At 39.0% G+C, this 14,923-nt stretch overlaps 1 protein-coding gene across 1 annotated transcript; it reads left to right on the forward strand.

Annotated features, from left to right (window-relative positions):
* The first annotated feature begins 1,092 nt into the window (after window positions 1-1,092).
* On the forward strand, window positions 1,093-14,121 carry LOC124004013 (ADP-ribosylation factor-like protein 8B-A). The gene is made up of 7 exons (XM_046312743.1): window positions 1,093-1,333; window positions 9,779-9,859; window positions 9,963-10,036; window positions 10,276-10,369; window positions 10,489-10,556; window positions 12,622-12,692; window positions 12,904-14,121. The coding sequence occupies exons 1-7, from the start codon at window positions 1,139-1,141 to the stop codon at window positions 12,951-12,953; spliced, it is 633 nt and encodes a 210-aa protein (XP_046168699.1). The 5' UTR covers window positions 1,093-1,138; the 3' UTR covers window positions 12,954-14,121.
* Window positions 14,122-14,923: the final 802 nt, after the last annotated feature.

Here is a 14,923-nt window from a genome sequence, read left to right on the forward strand (position 1 = left end):
GCCATTGGCTCCTTCTTCTTTACTGTCACACTCCTGGTGTTCCTCACTCAAGCCTGCATCAGGATAATCAGACACAAGAAGCCTAAAGCCAGTGAGTAGCCTACCACAGAATAGGTTAACACATCGTTGACACGGTGTGTCGGTCATTTTGAAATTCTTTGGAACATAAAGCATAGGCAACATTGTATTCTCAAATTAATTACAGTATTCAGATGTAACGTTCAAGTTCAAATAGTGACGTGTTCAAAACAACCTTTTCACAACCCTTTCTCCCTCAGTGAACCGCCCTGCTACAAGTATTTCCATCGCTTCCTCAGATATATGTGTCTGTCCACTGTCAAAGGAGGAGTGGTGGCCTGATCATCCAGCAGGCTTAAACCAAGGACCATGCCAGCCAGAGTCTGCTGTCAATGGAGAGTATCTCCACTGTATGATCTGACATGTGTTGCAGGAATGCTTTTATTTCAGAGATAGCATGGCAGCTAGTCCCAAGTGAACAAATTGAAGTCTTCTACAGAAACAACGTGCATTAAGCCACCTATAATTCCCCTGTATTTTGTCATCTTGTTTATCGCTTGCTTCCTTTATTCTTTCATCAATAGTAATTATTATTTCTACAGATTTTCTTACTTTTTTTGAACAATTAATACTGTCTTTTTCCTTTTCTATTTCTTAAGAGTAATAATAATACTCATGTAAATTACTAATAAGAACATTAACTGTTCTCTCAGCTATGACAAAAACATGTAGAGGCATCTTCTAATTCCTGATATTACGTTATTTTTTAACAAGATTTGAACAAGTGAAATCAATGCAATCAATATCAAAGGATAGAAAGAAACTATCAAAATTGAGCATAGTAAAGGAAGGAAAAGTGGATACTGGACAGAAGTAGAACAGTGGGAGAATCTCAATTTCTTCCTTGCATCCTCTCCTTGCCTCCTAAACCCATTGGAGGATAATGTCAGAAAGGCGGGACTTCTGGCCTTCTCATCCAATGGGTTTTGAGAAGGAGGGAATACTGAGGACGCGACGAGGGTACAACTGAGATTCACCCAGTGACCGCATATGAAGGGACAAAAGAAAGGAAGAGAGTATTCGTTTCTTGAAGCGTCCATTGTGCGCGGTCACAAGTCATATGACAGCACTGAGCATTTCCTCTACACTTGTGCGAACGCCACAACACTGGTCGTTTTCTGTCAATATCAATATGCTGGCACTCATAAACCGGCTTTTGGACTGGTTTAAGTCACTCTTTTGGAAAGAGGAGATGGAGTTGACTCTGGTTGGACTTCAACACTCGGGGAAAACCACATTTGTTAACGTTATAGCTGTAAGTTTTTATTTCGCTGTTAGCTAATGTTAGCAGCTAGTTATAGTAGCTTTCTAGTTACGTAAGCACTAACTAGCTAAGTTAGCGACTTCAGCAATATCGATTTAGTATCGTCCCTCTATCTATATTATTGATTGACTAGCCTATCCGACAATTGTCTTCTGCAAAGTCAGCCAGCTACGTTAACGTACAATAGCACAAGTCATACTTTGCGGCTAACCTTCCAAACTAGCCATCTACTGCTAGTTAGAGGTCTTTATTTGTGGTTTGATGGCAATATAATCAGACTGTTCACCCACTTTTTGGGAATTTGGCTAAATATGATTTTGCTCGCTAGTCAAGGTTTATTCCTACAACATCGGGATTAACTAGCTAATTAGCCAATTTCCCGTTTTACTAGCTACAACAGGCCAAGCAACAGCCCACAATAGGGCGATATTATTAATGTAGTCATGTCTTTTGACGTCCAAATGTCATCTACCCAGCTGGTGATACACTCGTGCCCCCCAGTGACCAGCTCTTTCATAAAATAATGCCATGCTGACTTTAAAAAGAAACGTGGTAAATAAACTTTTCCACCGTGGCTGCTTTCCAAACACTTAAAAGACACCCTCTACCACATGCCTTTGGGGGAATCCGGTCCAAATGATTAGCCAAGCAAGGGAAGTCTGCAATGGAAGGCCATCGTTTTCATTGGGTTTTGCGAGTGAATAATTATGTTCACTCCGGGGCCTGAAACTCCCCATAATTCAATTCGCGACGATTGTACATCCGCTAAAAAAACGTCAGCAATGGAGAAGTTTTGTTTTGTACACTTTGTACAAAATAACGAAATGCAGTACTGCAGGATAATTATTAACGTAGCTCTTTATTAGCTAGCTAAAACTGGCATGTTCACATATCTTTTACTTTTTAAATATTTTTAAATATATATTTTTTTATTAACAACAAATCAATACATAAAGCACATGAGGGAACACAAGCATACATAGATTACAAACAATGGACAATCGAGCTAGGAAGTACAATATCACATTACAATTACACAAGGACCTTAGAATAGATTTTTGGCTTATATCCAAATGTGTTGATGGCAAGTGTGTTACTACAAATATTTGTACTATTCCCCTCACAGTCCATAGGGCTATTTACATTGATATCAAAATATTTACCCCTGATACTAACCTTGGCAGAGCATCCTACTGGAAGCTAAATAGCTCATTATTAAATAATGATATAGTTAAATTTGAGGTTAATGATCTGCTCTCACACTTTTGGGAAAGGGCTTGTGAAGAAAGATCTTATTGCAAGAACTGGGAGCTCTTTAAATTTGAGGTGTCCAAATACAAATGGTAGTCATCTTACTAAGACCAGAAGAGCTGAGGAGGAAAAGGTGATCATTACGATAACTTCCCTTTCTCAGTGGTCCCCAGCCGGCCTCTCGCGGGAGGGGAAGATGGAACTAATTGAGTTACAAAATAAACTGGATAATATATATAGATTAAAAGCAGAAGGAACCTTTATTAGATCTAGGAAAACATGGATTGAGGAGGGAGAACAAAATTCATCCTATTTCTTTAGACTTGAGAAATTTCACTCTTAAAAATAACACTATCCATAAATTTAACATTGATGGTGTTATTACAGATGACCAAAAATTAATCGCTAAATACTTTAGCAATTTTTACAGAAAATTGTATAGCTCTACGTACTGAATAATGTTCACTCTCAGTGATATAGATTCTAAACAGTGTGATGAACCCATCAAAGTTGAAGAGATTAGAGTCTATCAAACATCTAAAGAACAATACATCACCAAGTGTTGATGGAATTACATCAAATAATTTTCTGAATAAGTAGCTCCCTTCCTATTTGAAGTATTTTTTAGAGAGTATTAAAAACAATGTTCTCCCTCCTACAATGAGTCAGGGGTTAATAACACTTGATACCTACTAATAAAGAAGTGCTGCTCATTAATAACCGGTGTCTAATTTGTCTTCTTAATAATGACTATAAGATATTAGCCTTACTACTTGCAAAAATAATTAAAGAAGTCCTGGATGCAATCATTGATGAAACACAGTCTGGCTTAATGAGGAACAGACATATTTCTAACAATGTCAGACTAGTATTAGACATACTTGACTACTCAGACCTAATAACCGAGGATAGCTTCATATTATTTTTAGATTTTTATAAAGCATTTGACATAGTAGAGCATCAGTTTCTCTTCCACTCCCTTGAGAGACTTGGCTTTGGGGATTTTTTTCTGTAAGGCTATTAAGACTATGCAAATGGTAACAGCTCTATCAAATTGAAATATGGCACCTCACCTAGTTTGAGTTAAAGAGAGGATAACCTTGCCTAATTCCTATCTCCCCGTATCTGTTTTTATTAATCACCCAACTCCTTGCAAATTCTTTAAATAATAGTCCTGTAAGGTATTTCCATAGCTGGTAAAGAAATTATTATAAGCCAGCTGGCTGATGGTACTACACTTTTTCTGAAAGACCCTAACCAAATTCCCATATCGATCAATGTGATTACAATCCTTTTCCAAGGCATCTTAACATTAAGAAATGTGAACTCATAGCTGTCAAAGATTGTGTGACACCTTCATATTATGGCATTCCAGTAAAAGAAGAACTTACATATTTAGGCATAACCATTACAAAGGATCAGAAGTCTAGAGGCTTACTAAATTTTAACCCTCTTATTAAAAAAACCCAGAAGAAACTAAATCAATGGCTACAGAGGGACTTATCTTTAAAAGGTAGAGTCCTAATAACCAAGGCTGAAGGTATCTCTAGACTAACATATGGTGCTCTATCTTTATATCTTGACCGTAAAATAAGCATGGAGATAGACCAGATGCTTTTCAACTTTCTTTGGAGAAACCGTACCCATTACATTAGGAAAACTGTTGTAATGAACACTTATGAGAATGGTGGACTGAATTTTCTGGATTTTACTACTTTAAATAATACTTTCAAGATCAATTGGATAAAACAATTCCTAAGAAGACCCACTTCTATCTGGAATTTTATTCCTCATCATGTCTTCTCTACTTTTGGTGGCCTTAACTTCATGTTGTTTTGCAATTATAATATTGACAAAGTTCCAGTGAAACTTTCTGCTTTTCATTGGCAGGTTTTCTTGTCATGGTCCTTAATTTATAAACACAATTTTCTCCACACAGATATTATATATGGAATAATCGGGATATATTGTATAAAAATACCTCTCTGTTTTTAGAATATTGGTTCAGAAATAATATCCTATTGGTGAGCCAACTGGTAAATGCAGAGGGTCTTTTACTCAGTTATAAAGAATTCTTATCACTTTACAAGGTCCCTGTAACACCTAAAGATTTTGCAATTGTTTTAGATGCCATTCCCTCAGGTGTTGCTATGTTATTCAGGAACATGTCAAGACCTGACCCTCAGAGCCTACCTTCTATTGACCCTGTTGACTCATCAGTAGGAAAGATTTGTTTCTCTTTTGGTCCATTCAACAACAGAGCGATACGATCCTTGTTTCAGCAGGATGTTGTATCTATTTATGTCATGCCTTATTGGAATGGATTTATTGATAATATCTGTTGGAAAAAAGTTTGGATGTTGCCACAAACATACCTACTTGTTAACAAAATGAAGGAAGTTTCCTTTAAAATTATTCATAAATATTATCCTGCCAACCACTATATGAAGAAGTTTAAGGAAAACATCAACTCAAATTGCTCCTTTTGTAATGACCACCCAGAAACAGTTGTGCATCTTTTTTGGCATTGTATGCATGTAAGAAAACTGTGGCAAGACATCAGTAGGTTTATAATTGAACACATTTATGAAGATTTTACACTATTGTGGAGAGATGTACTGTTTGGATTCTTCAATACAATAGAAATAAGCGGAATCATTTTTATGTAATTAATTTCATTATTCTTTTGGCCAAATTTCATATACACAAATGTAAATTTACAAACACAAAACCACATTTTCGTATCCTACAAAAAGAAATTGAACTGTATTTTAAGACGGTTAAATGCTCTACTAACAAAAAAGCTGTTAGAATTGTAAGTATATGCATGTCCCTTAAGGTCCTTGTCTAATTGTAATGTGATATTGTACCCCCTAGCTCGATTGTCCATTGTTTGTAATCTATGTATGCTTGTGTTCCCTCATGTGCTTTATGTATTGATTTGTTGTTAATAAAAATATATATTTTTTTTAAAGGGAGGAAGAGGGATGATAAGAGAGGTAACGACCTTGGTGGAAATCTTGATGTTGACCTTAAAAACAACCAACCTAAAGCTATTAATGTACATAGTATGCTAATGTATCTAGTTGGCACTCCTGTTACCCATAGCTGGTTATCTAGTTTTATAGTTTGGTAATTTATTCCAGAAGTAGTTTTAGCCACTCTAGCATGGTGGTGGAAAATTGTTTTTATTAAGAATTTGCAAATGTGTCATTTTTTTGGGGAGGAGTGCCAATTTGATCGGTTTAATTAAGGAAGAAACTGACGCCTTTGCAGCTTAATTGGAGGATGTTTTATGAACGAGCCAAACATCAGGAATAATGCCCTCTGGTGGACATTTAGGCTGGGCTATAAAAAAAAATGTTATTGAAAAAAGCTATTTCTCCAGCAAGAAGGTTGCAAGGACTATCTGGGATTGGTTTGAGTGGGGAGGGGGAAACTGAAAATGTGCTGTTATTGGCAGAGAGGTTTGGAACTCTTTTATTGGTTTATTAACTCATTTACCGCATGATGATGTCACCATGGAAGGCTAAAACTCCCTCCTACTTAAACAGACTGACATTTTCGGCTGTCTTCAAACATCTCTTACACTAAAAGGGCATTATCATAATATTCACAATTTCACAGTATTATTCCAACCTAATAAAGAAAAACCCTTGAATGAGTAGGTGTGACCAAACCTTTGACTGGTACTGTATGTGTGTGTATATATACATACACACAAACCTACTCATTCAAGGGTTTTATATTTTTACTATTTTCTACATTGTAGAATAATAGTGACGACATCAACACTATGAAATAACACATGGAATCATGTAGTAACTACAAAAGTTTTAAACATGTTTTAGTTTCTTCAAAGTAGCCACCCTTTGCCTTAATGACAGCTTTTCACACTCTTGGCAATCTCAAGCATCATTATGTTGTCATCCAGAGTCACATTTTATTTTCCAAGCTATAGCACACAATATTTAGCAAATAGCAGGTTTTCAAAGGACCAACGAGTTTGGTCTGACTTGTATTTTAATTTTTGGCATGGAAAAAACATTGTTATGCTGGTACCGTCACAGCCCTACTGCTCACGTCCTCGCTCCTCACCTTCTCAAAACCCATTGGAAAAGGTCAGAGGGGAGGAACCTTTGGCTTTCTCCTCCAATGGGTTTTGAGAAGGTGCCGAAGAGAATGCAGTTCAGATTCTCCCACAGTCTTCACTCTCAATGACTCACAGCTAACATCCACTAAACTCTATACCCAACCAATAAATTTGATTGTCAGCTAGTTGCGTTGGTTAAACAAACAGGCCAGGGTCTCTCATACAATCATTTTGTCATTAGTGTTACAACTAGGGTTTCTCAAAAGCTGATTATTAGGCCTTGGAAATCGTGATCCTTTCCTCTTGACATCACAGCGGTTTGGATGTGCAAGATCAAAGACAGAAAGACGCTAGCTGACCAGAACAGTTCCAACAGAACAGAATGAGATGAACTTGAAGACCTGTGCAGTGGAGGCTGCTGAGGGGAGGACGGCTCACAATAATGGCTGGAATAGAGTGGTATCAAACACATAAACACATGATTTATCACTCCATTCTGTGCTCTGATTCCCTGCAGCAGCATTCTTGCCTCAAAACACCCAGTCATTGTTTCTACTGTATCTAACAACATAATAAAGATGAATGAGAAATTGTTCACAATTTGATACCTAAACTTTTCCAGGTAGCCTATAATTCCAAGTATTTCTTATAGGATGTAGAGAGAGTAACACTACGGACTTATTCTGAGTCAGTCAGTGTTGTAGTGAATGAGATGCATGACGTTGATGGGGAAGTGCCCATGTGGTTAGTTGTAATATGTTAGGGTGGTGGTGTTTCCAGCCAGGCTTCACTCACAAGACCACTGCACTCACTTCTACTTTGGCCTGGTCAGGTGACTAATCAAGTCATGGTGGTTACTAATGTGCGGCAGACAAAGCATATGTCTTGCTCAGAGACTGTTTGGGTTCAAGTAAAGGGCAAAGACAGTTGACTGCAGAATGACTTCAATTGTTTCTCTGTCCTGTCATCGAGAGTGTAGTCTATAATTTAGGGTTGGCTTAAAAGACACCATTCGCATTGCTCTTTTAAAGGCCCAGTGCATTCAAAAACGTGATATTTCTGTGTTTTATATTTCCACACGGCGGTTGGAATAATATTGTGAAAATTATGAAAATGCCTTTTTTTAGTGTAAGAGCTGTTTGAAAGACCACCTGAAATGTCAGCCTGTATTGGTGGGATGGAGTTTTGGTTAATAGACCAATAAGACTTCCAAACCTCTTGTACTTGTTATTGGTTACTCTCTGTGTGTGTATTCCTCATGTCACTATTTCTAGATGTAATTTTTTATCTTTAATTCTGCATTGTTGGAAAAGGACCCGTAAGTAAAAATGTTACTGTTTGGCTACACCTGTTGTTGAAGATGCATGTGACAAATACAAAGTTGATTTGCCAATAACAGCTATTTTTCAGTTTTTATATTATTATTATATATTATTATATATTAATATAATTATATTCAATCACAAGAATTGTTACTCAGAAATTATGTAATGCGTTAAAAATGTCTGCATTGGACCTTTAAATTCCTTCTGCCTCCCTGCACCTATTCTTCTCATAAGACAGGGTTCTTAGGCGATAGACTTTTATTTAACCAGCTAGGCCAGTTGAGAACACGTTCTCATTTACAACTGCGGCCTGGCCAAGATAAAGCAAAGCAGTGCGACAAAACAACACAGAGTTACACATAGGATAAACAAAAGTACAGTCAATAACACAATAGAACAATCAATATAGAGTGTGTGCAAATGGAGTAAGGAGGTAAGGCAATAAATAGGACATAGTAGCGAAGTAATTACAATTTAGCAAATTAGCACTGAAGTGCAGATGATGGTGATGTGCAAGTAGAAATACTGGTGTGCAAAAGAGCAAAAATGTAAATTAAAACAATATGGAGATGAGGTAGGTAGTTGGGTGGGCTATTTACAGATGGGCTGTGTACAGCTGCAGCAATCGGTAAGCTGCTCAGATAGCTGATGCTTAAATTTAGTGAGGGAGACTTCATCGATTTTTGCAATTAGTTCCAGTCATTGGCAGCAGAGAACTGGAAGGAAAGGTGGCCAAAGTGGGTGTTGGCTTTGGGGATGACCAGTGAGATATACCTGCTGGAGTGCGTGCTACGGGTGGGTGTTGTTATGGTGACCAGTGAGCTGAGATAAGGCGGAGCTTTACCTAGCAAAGACTTATAGATGACCTGGAGCCAGTGGGTCTGGCGACGAATATGTAGCGAGGGCCAGTCGATGAGAGCATACAGGTCGCGGCGGTGGGTGGTATATGGGGCTTTAGTGACAAAGGGACAAATTGTCTCCTTTAAAATCTGAAACTTGTCTGCATTCCAAACATATTTCCTCTAGAGGTTGTGACCCCTTACAAGCCTTAGAAATGAATAAATTAACATTATTTTGAAATAATTTCTGTAAAAAAAATGTACATAAGGGAGGCACTTGTGCAAATACCACTAAACTTTTAGCAGGTGAGCAGTTTTTTTTACAACAGGAATTGTGCAAAATATGGGGTGTGTTCCAGAGTGCGCACCAGGTCATTCACCAGGTCATAGTAAATTCAGAGTGTTTCGCTCTCACAGTGTTCAGAGCACACTGGACGCTCTGGCCGAGTTCGCTAGCTACTTGCAGACACAAATGAGAGAACACCTCACTCTGACCATTTTACTCACCCTAGCAGAGCTGGTTATCTAGACCGTTGGTGACCTAACTGCTGCTGGCAACAATTGAATAACCTTTTTTTGCAGACATTGAATCGGTCTTATTCATCGGGTGTTGGGCATTCGTAAATTCATCATTTATTTCGCACTCTGGCACATTCAGGCGAGTGCTGTCAAATCTGAGTAGATAGCCAGTGTGAATTTACAAACGCAACCCAGCCACGACAATTAGGTTTATGTCTCTGGTATACCATTTTAGTTAGGCCTTGTATACAGGTGGCAATTCCAGAGGACATGTTAGAATTAGGAACACTTTGACCTGCTTTTCCATGTTTATTCCATGTCAGCTCAGCTTGTTTCATGTCAGTTCCATGTCAGCTCAGCTTGTACAATCACTCAAAAGTGATCAATGGTCTTTTCTCTTCTTGTTCAGTCTGGGCATTTTAGTGAAGACATGATCCCTTCAGTTGGATTCAACATGAGGAAGATCACAAAAGGCAACGTTAACATCAAGGTAGGTCTTCAGTCACTACAGTATGTAGGCTACTGTAATGTTTCACAGTGGCAATCTATACCTACTGCATGATTGAAAAAATGTGTGACCTCTGCTTTTCCAGATCTGGGATATAGGAGGGCAGCCGAGGTTCAGGAGCATGTGGGAACGTTACTGTCGGGGAGTTAACGCAATTGTGTGAGTATCTGAGTTTGTCCATTTGTCAGTCTGCATGGGTACAATTTATATTCAGGAAGAGTACAGGACTGTTGATTGTTCTGTTTGTCTTAAGAGACACGTTCAGTGAATACCAGTCAATGGTCGAACATTGAGTTGGGTATGTTTTGAGCACGTCCAATTCTTTAAAGTATATATAACATTATTTTTTATGCGTTTGTCAACTTGTGCCATGTCTTTTAAATATTTGATTTCTTTAGATACATGGTGGATGCAGCTGACCGTGAGAAGGTGGAGGCTTCCAGGAATGAGCTGCACAATTTGTTAGACAAGCCTCAGTTACAAGGAATTCCTGTAAGTAAGCCTACACTTCTGAAACTGCTGAATTGAACGAATTCATGTAAATGACAGTTTATTAATATGATCAGCAAGCATTTCTGCCACATGAGCCAAACTGTGGTTTGGCTTTTTAGATTTTGGTTCTTGGCAACAAAAGAGATATCCCCAGTGCGCTAGACGAGAAGCAGCTCATTGAAAACATGTGAGTATGAAGAGAAAAGATGAGGTGTTTCCTAGTAGTAAATCCACAGAAGTAATCACACAACATCTGATGCATCTTAGCTGAGGTAGTGTGAATCAACTCTACACACCCTTTTTAAAGTTGAGAATACTCATTCTAAATAAATGACGGAGGAGTCCCTCTGTTATTGTGCCTTGATTGATTTTTATTGCCAACACATGTATACACACTGTACATACATTTTAAAAAGTGATGGGGATATCACAGTCAGACTTATTTCCATTGTGGTCCCCCCCTCCCCTCCCCTCCCCGATTTGAAAAGTCTGGAGATGGATATTGAACATTGCCATTGAGTTAGGGCCTTTCTATATTCTGATCATGTGCTTCTCATAATATTTCAGGTTTAACAGGGTACTTATGAAATGGTGATGGCATCACTGATGTCACAATTGTTTCTTCTACAAACTTTTAAACAACAGCTTTTCAGTTTCCTTCCATGCTGTGTCCTTGGCTGTGCTTATCCACTTCAAGATGGATACACTAATATAGTAGCAGTACAAAGACATTCATCACACACAATTACTTTTTAAAAGATGCACTATGCAGAAATCGTTCCACCATTTCCTGGTTTCTACAATTCTAATAATTTGCCATAATTTCAGTTTGTTACAAAACAAGCAGTCCATTGTGTAGAGTCATTGTACCATCTAAACCGCTGTGAAATACCTTTGCAATAACTAAAAATAATGTTGTTTTGGATGTTTGAAGCTGGTGTACAAAAACTAAACTTAAAAAACGGAAAGCATTGAAATAGTGCACATAGAACAGATCTACTGCTTTGACTCACTTTCAATGAGAATGAAAGATCTATAACTGACATTTCTATGTGAATTTGGTCAGGTCCCCAAGAAGTTAGATATTGTAGTCAAATTTTCTATTTTTTTTTCTTATGACTATAACTACCTTGGAAGATTAGTTACCATTCTTGAAGTACTTTGCTGGAGTTTAACACTGCTATCCTTTTACTAATCTCACATCAGCAAAGACCTAATGGTTTTATTTTAGAAGAGAAGTTATGATTTGTGACTTTCTAGGCATGCCTTTTTTATAAGCTTTGTTTTCCTTTTTCATAGAGAAACATTGCATTATTCTGTCACTTGTACCAAATACAGTAAAGTATGAAGATGGGCAGAAACGGCTTCTCCAGGAGAAATCCCTGATCACGCTTGTAGGTGACGTTGGCTAGCTAAGCTCATGCACAGAAACACATCATCGGATTTGAAGGTTGTCTTGTGCCAAACTGCACATTTACAGGCCATCAAATCAAAGGCACTCCTTTAACTACAATTACCATAATCCATTGCGCACCTTCTTATCTGGTCTGTGTGTTCCTTTTATGCCTGCTACGTTAGGAGAGAGGGAGAAAGAGAGAGCAGTTGCTGCGCTAGTTATCTTTACCTGAAAGTACATGATCTAAGTGATTGATAGTTGGTATTCAGAAGTAAGCGCTATTTACTTTGAAGAACTACCAAAATACTCATTTTGTCAGACAGCATAGGCAGCAGCTCTATAGAGATGACTTGGAATTAAGTAATAAAATAAAACAAATGTAATATACACAACTGAAATATTTTATTAAAGTATAGTAATGTGAATCAATGGTTATTAAGTGATAAGCAGTAATGGGCAGTCACTAACCAACACTTTTATTCAACCCACATAATCACAAACTGTGATTTAAAAAAATAATCTAATCAAAACCGAACTGATCTCAAAAGCACTAGTCGCTCAGCACTAACTACTTAAGTCATTGGCTCGAATGTTGTGCCTTTACATTTCGAGAAAATGAACTAAGGAAGAATGTTTCACTTCTCAAACCCCAGCCTGGTCTGCTTCGCAAGATTTCCCAGAAGTCTTGTGATGTTGCACCTCAGGGTTTAGAAACTCCTTGCTACTCCTCTACTGCTTTTAGAAATGATACAGGTTTTCAAAAGGAAACAGCTCCCTCTGTTGGCCAGTTAATATTAACACCAACATCACAGTTGATGGCAGGTTATCAGTTTTCTTTACCGCTTTCTTTCTACAGGAACTTGGCAGCCATTCAAGACAGAGAGATTTGCTGCTACTCCATTTCCTGCAAAGAGAGAGACAACATAGGTGAGTAAGATGGTGATGGTGGAACGGTTTGCTTGTCTGAGTGGAAGGCTGGAGGAGAGGAAACAAATGAACAATAACATGGTGCACCCAAAGTGGCTACATATATACACTTGTGTATTCCGAATCATACTTACCCACCACTGTAGGCGTCTCGTTTCACCTGCTGTCTCTCCTGTCTCACACTGACCCCCATGCGTCTCCTGCCTTCCAGATATCACACTGCAGTGGCTCATCCAACAATCAAAATCTGGGAGAAGCTGAAAGTACAGGAACTCTGTCCTCCCAGCTCCATCTTCCATGTTACCCTCATGCCACACCCTGTTCGCTCTCTGTTCACACATGTACAGTGTTCCCTCCAACTCTGATGCTGCACTGTGCCCCCTGCCCGTTCCTCCCTGTTGTTCTAATTCTATCCAATGATTCTCCCCCACAAACCCCCATACCTCTGCACTACTAAAAGATGGTAGCCCCTGGTCAATGCCAAATACCACATCCCATGAGTCACAGAATGGGCATTACACCTCTGCCATGAGGTGCTACTTCAGTCTCTTGAACGGAGAGAGGTTTAGTCTGTCAGCCTTTTTCATTCTATGGGCTGAACGACAGGCGTTTCCCACACCTGTAAGTCCAACTGTTTATAACACTAGTGTAGCGATCCTACACCCTCAGGATGGGTTGTTTAGCCACTGACTGGGGCCTCATCATTATACATGTTCTCCAGACAGTCCTGTGTGAAGCAATAGGGAAAATAACAGACATACCCTACATGAGCAAAAGTATGTGGACACCTGCTTGTCGAACATTCATTCCAAAATCATGGGTATTAATATGGAGTTGGTCCCTCCTAGGCCTGGCTCACAGTCGGCTGTCCTATTCATCAAAAAAATGTGTTTGATGGGGTTGAGGTCAGGGCTCTGTGCAAGCCAGTCAAGTTCTTCCACGCCGAACTCGACAAACCATTTCTGTATGGACCTCACTTTGTGCACGGGGGCATTGTCATGCTAAAACAGGGAAGGGCATTCCCAAAACTGTTGCAACAAAGTTGGAAGCACAGAATTATCTAGAATGTCATTGTATGTTGTAGCGTTAAGATTTCCCTTCACTGGAACTAAGGGGCCTAGCTTGAACCATGAAAACCAACACCAGACCATTAGTCCTTCTCCACCAAACTTTACAGTTGGCATTATGCATTCGGGCAGGTAGCGCTTTACTAGCATCCGGCAAACCCAGATTTGTCCGTTGGACTGCCAGATGATGAAGCGTGATTCATCACTCCAGAGAAGGCGTTTCCACTGCTTCATTGTCCAATAGCGGCGAGCTTTACACCACTCCAGCTGACGCTTAACATTGTGCATGGTGATCTTAGGCTTGTGTGCAGCTGCTCGACCGTGGGAAACCCATTTCATGAAGCTCCTGACGAACAGTTATTGTGCCGATGTTGCTTCCAGAGGCAGTTTGGAACTCGGTAGTGAGTGTTGCAACTGAGTACAGACGGCAGTCCCGTTCTGTGAGCTTGTGTGGCTTACCACTGAGCCGTTGTTGCGCAAAGAAGTTTCCACTTCACAATAACAGCACTTACAGTTGACCAGGGGAGAAATTTGACGAACTGACTTGTTGGAAAGATGGCATCCTATGATGGTGCCATGTTGAAAGTGACTGAGCTCTTCAGTACGTGCCATTCCACTGCCAATGTTTGTCTATGAAGATTGCATGGCGGTGTGCTTTATTTTATACACCCGTCAGCAGCGGGTGTGGCTGAAATAGACAAATCCACTAATTTTAAGGGGTGTCCACATACGGTTGTATATATAGTGTACGTTGATATGTCACTGGGAATGTAAATGGACTTTCTGGTTTCCCTTCTTGTCTCTGTCATGTTCTACTGTGAGATTAACTGCTTTATGGCCTTTGCCTTTTTTTTGCCAAATCAAATTTTTTAGCAATGAATTATGTAAATAGTTCAGTAGCTAGGTATGTACAAATATCAAGCTGTTAAGATTTTTACTTATGTGAGCGCATATGGATATTTTATATTAATGTACTGATGGTCAAGATAGTGGGTTGGTTGTGTGGTTATCAGCCTGGTTTGTAATTTGCCTCAGTGAAATGATGTCTACTGCGGTCAATGAGCTGAGAGAGAGTGGCAGAATTCAAAGTGCCTTGTGCAATATCTCATCTCTGAAGCAAACAGCATGCAAAGTGTGCCTTCCTGAGCAAAGAGAAAACACCAC

The sequence above is a fragment of the Oncorhynchus gorbuscha genome, linkage group LG18 (assembly GCF_021184085.1).
Source record: "Oncorhynchus gorbuscha isolate QuinsamMale2020 ecotype Even-year linkage group LG18, OgorEven_v1.0, whole genome shotgun sequence".
Lineage (NCBI taxonomy): Eukaryota > Metazoa > Chordata > Actinopteri > Salmoniformes > Salmonidae > Oncorhynchus > Oncorhynchus gorbuscha.

Coding starts and splice junctions, on each gene's coding strand:
- LOC124004013 (XM_046312743.1), top strand. CDS start 1,139: ATGACAGCACTGAGCATTTCCTCTACACTTGTGCGAACGCCACAACAC. Junction 10,370..10,488: donor CTCAGTTACAAGGAATTCCT/GTAAGTAAGCCT, acceptor TTGGCTTTTTAG/ATTTTGGTTCTTGGCAACAA. Junction 12,693..12,903: donor CAAAGAGAGAGACAACATAG/GTGAGTAAGATG, acceptor CCTGCCTTCCAG/ATATCACACTGCAGTGGCTC.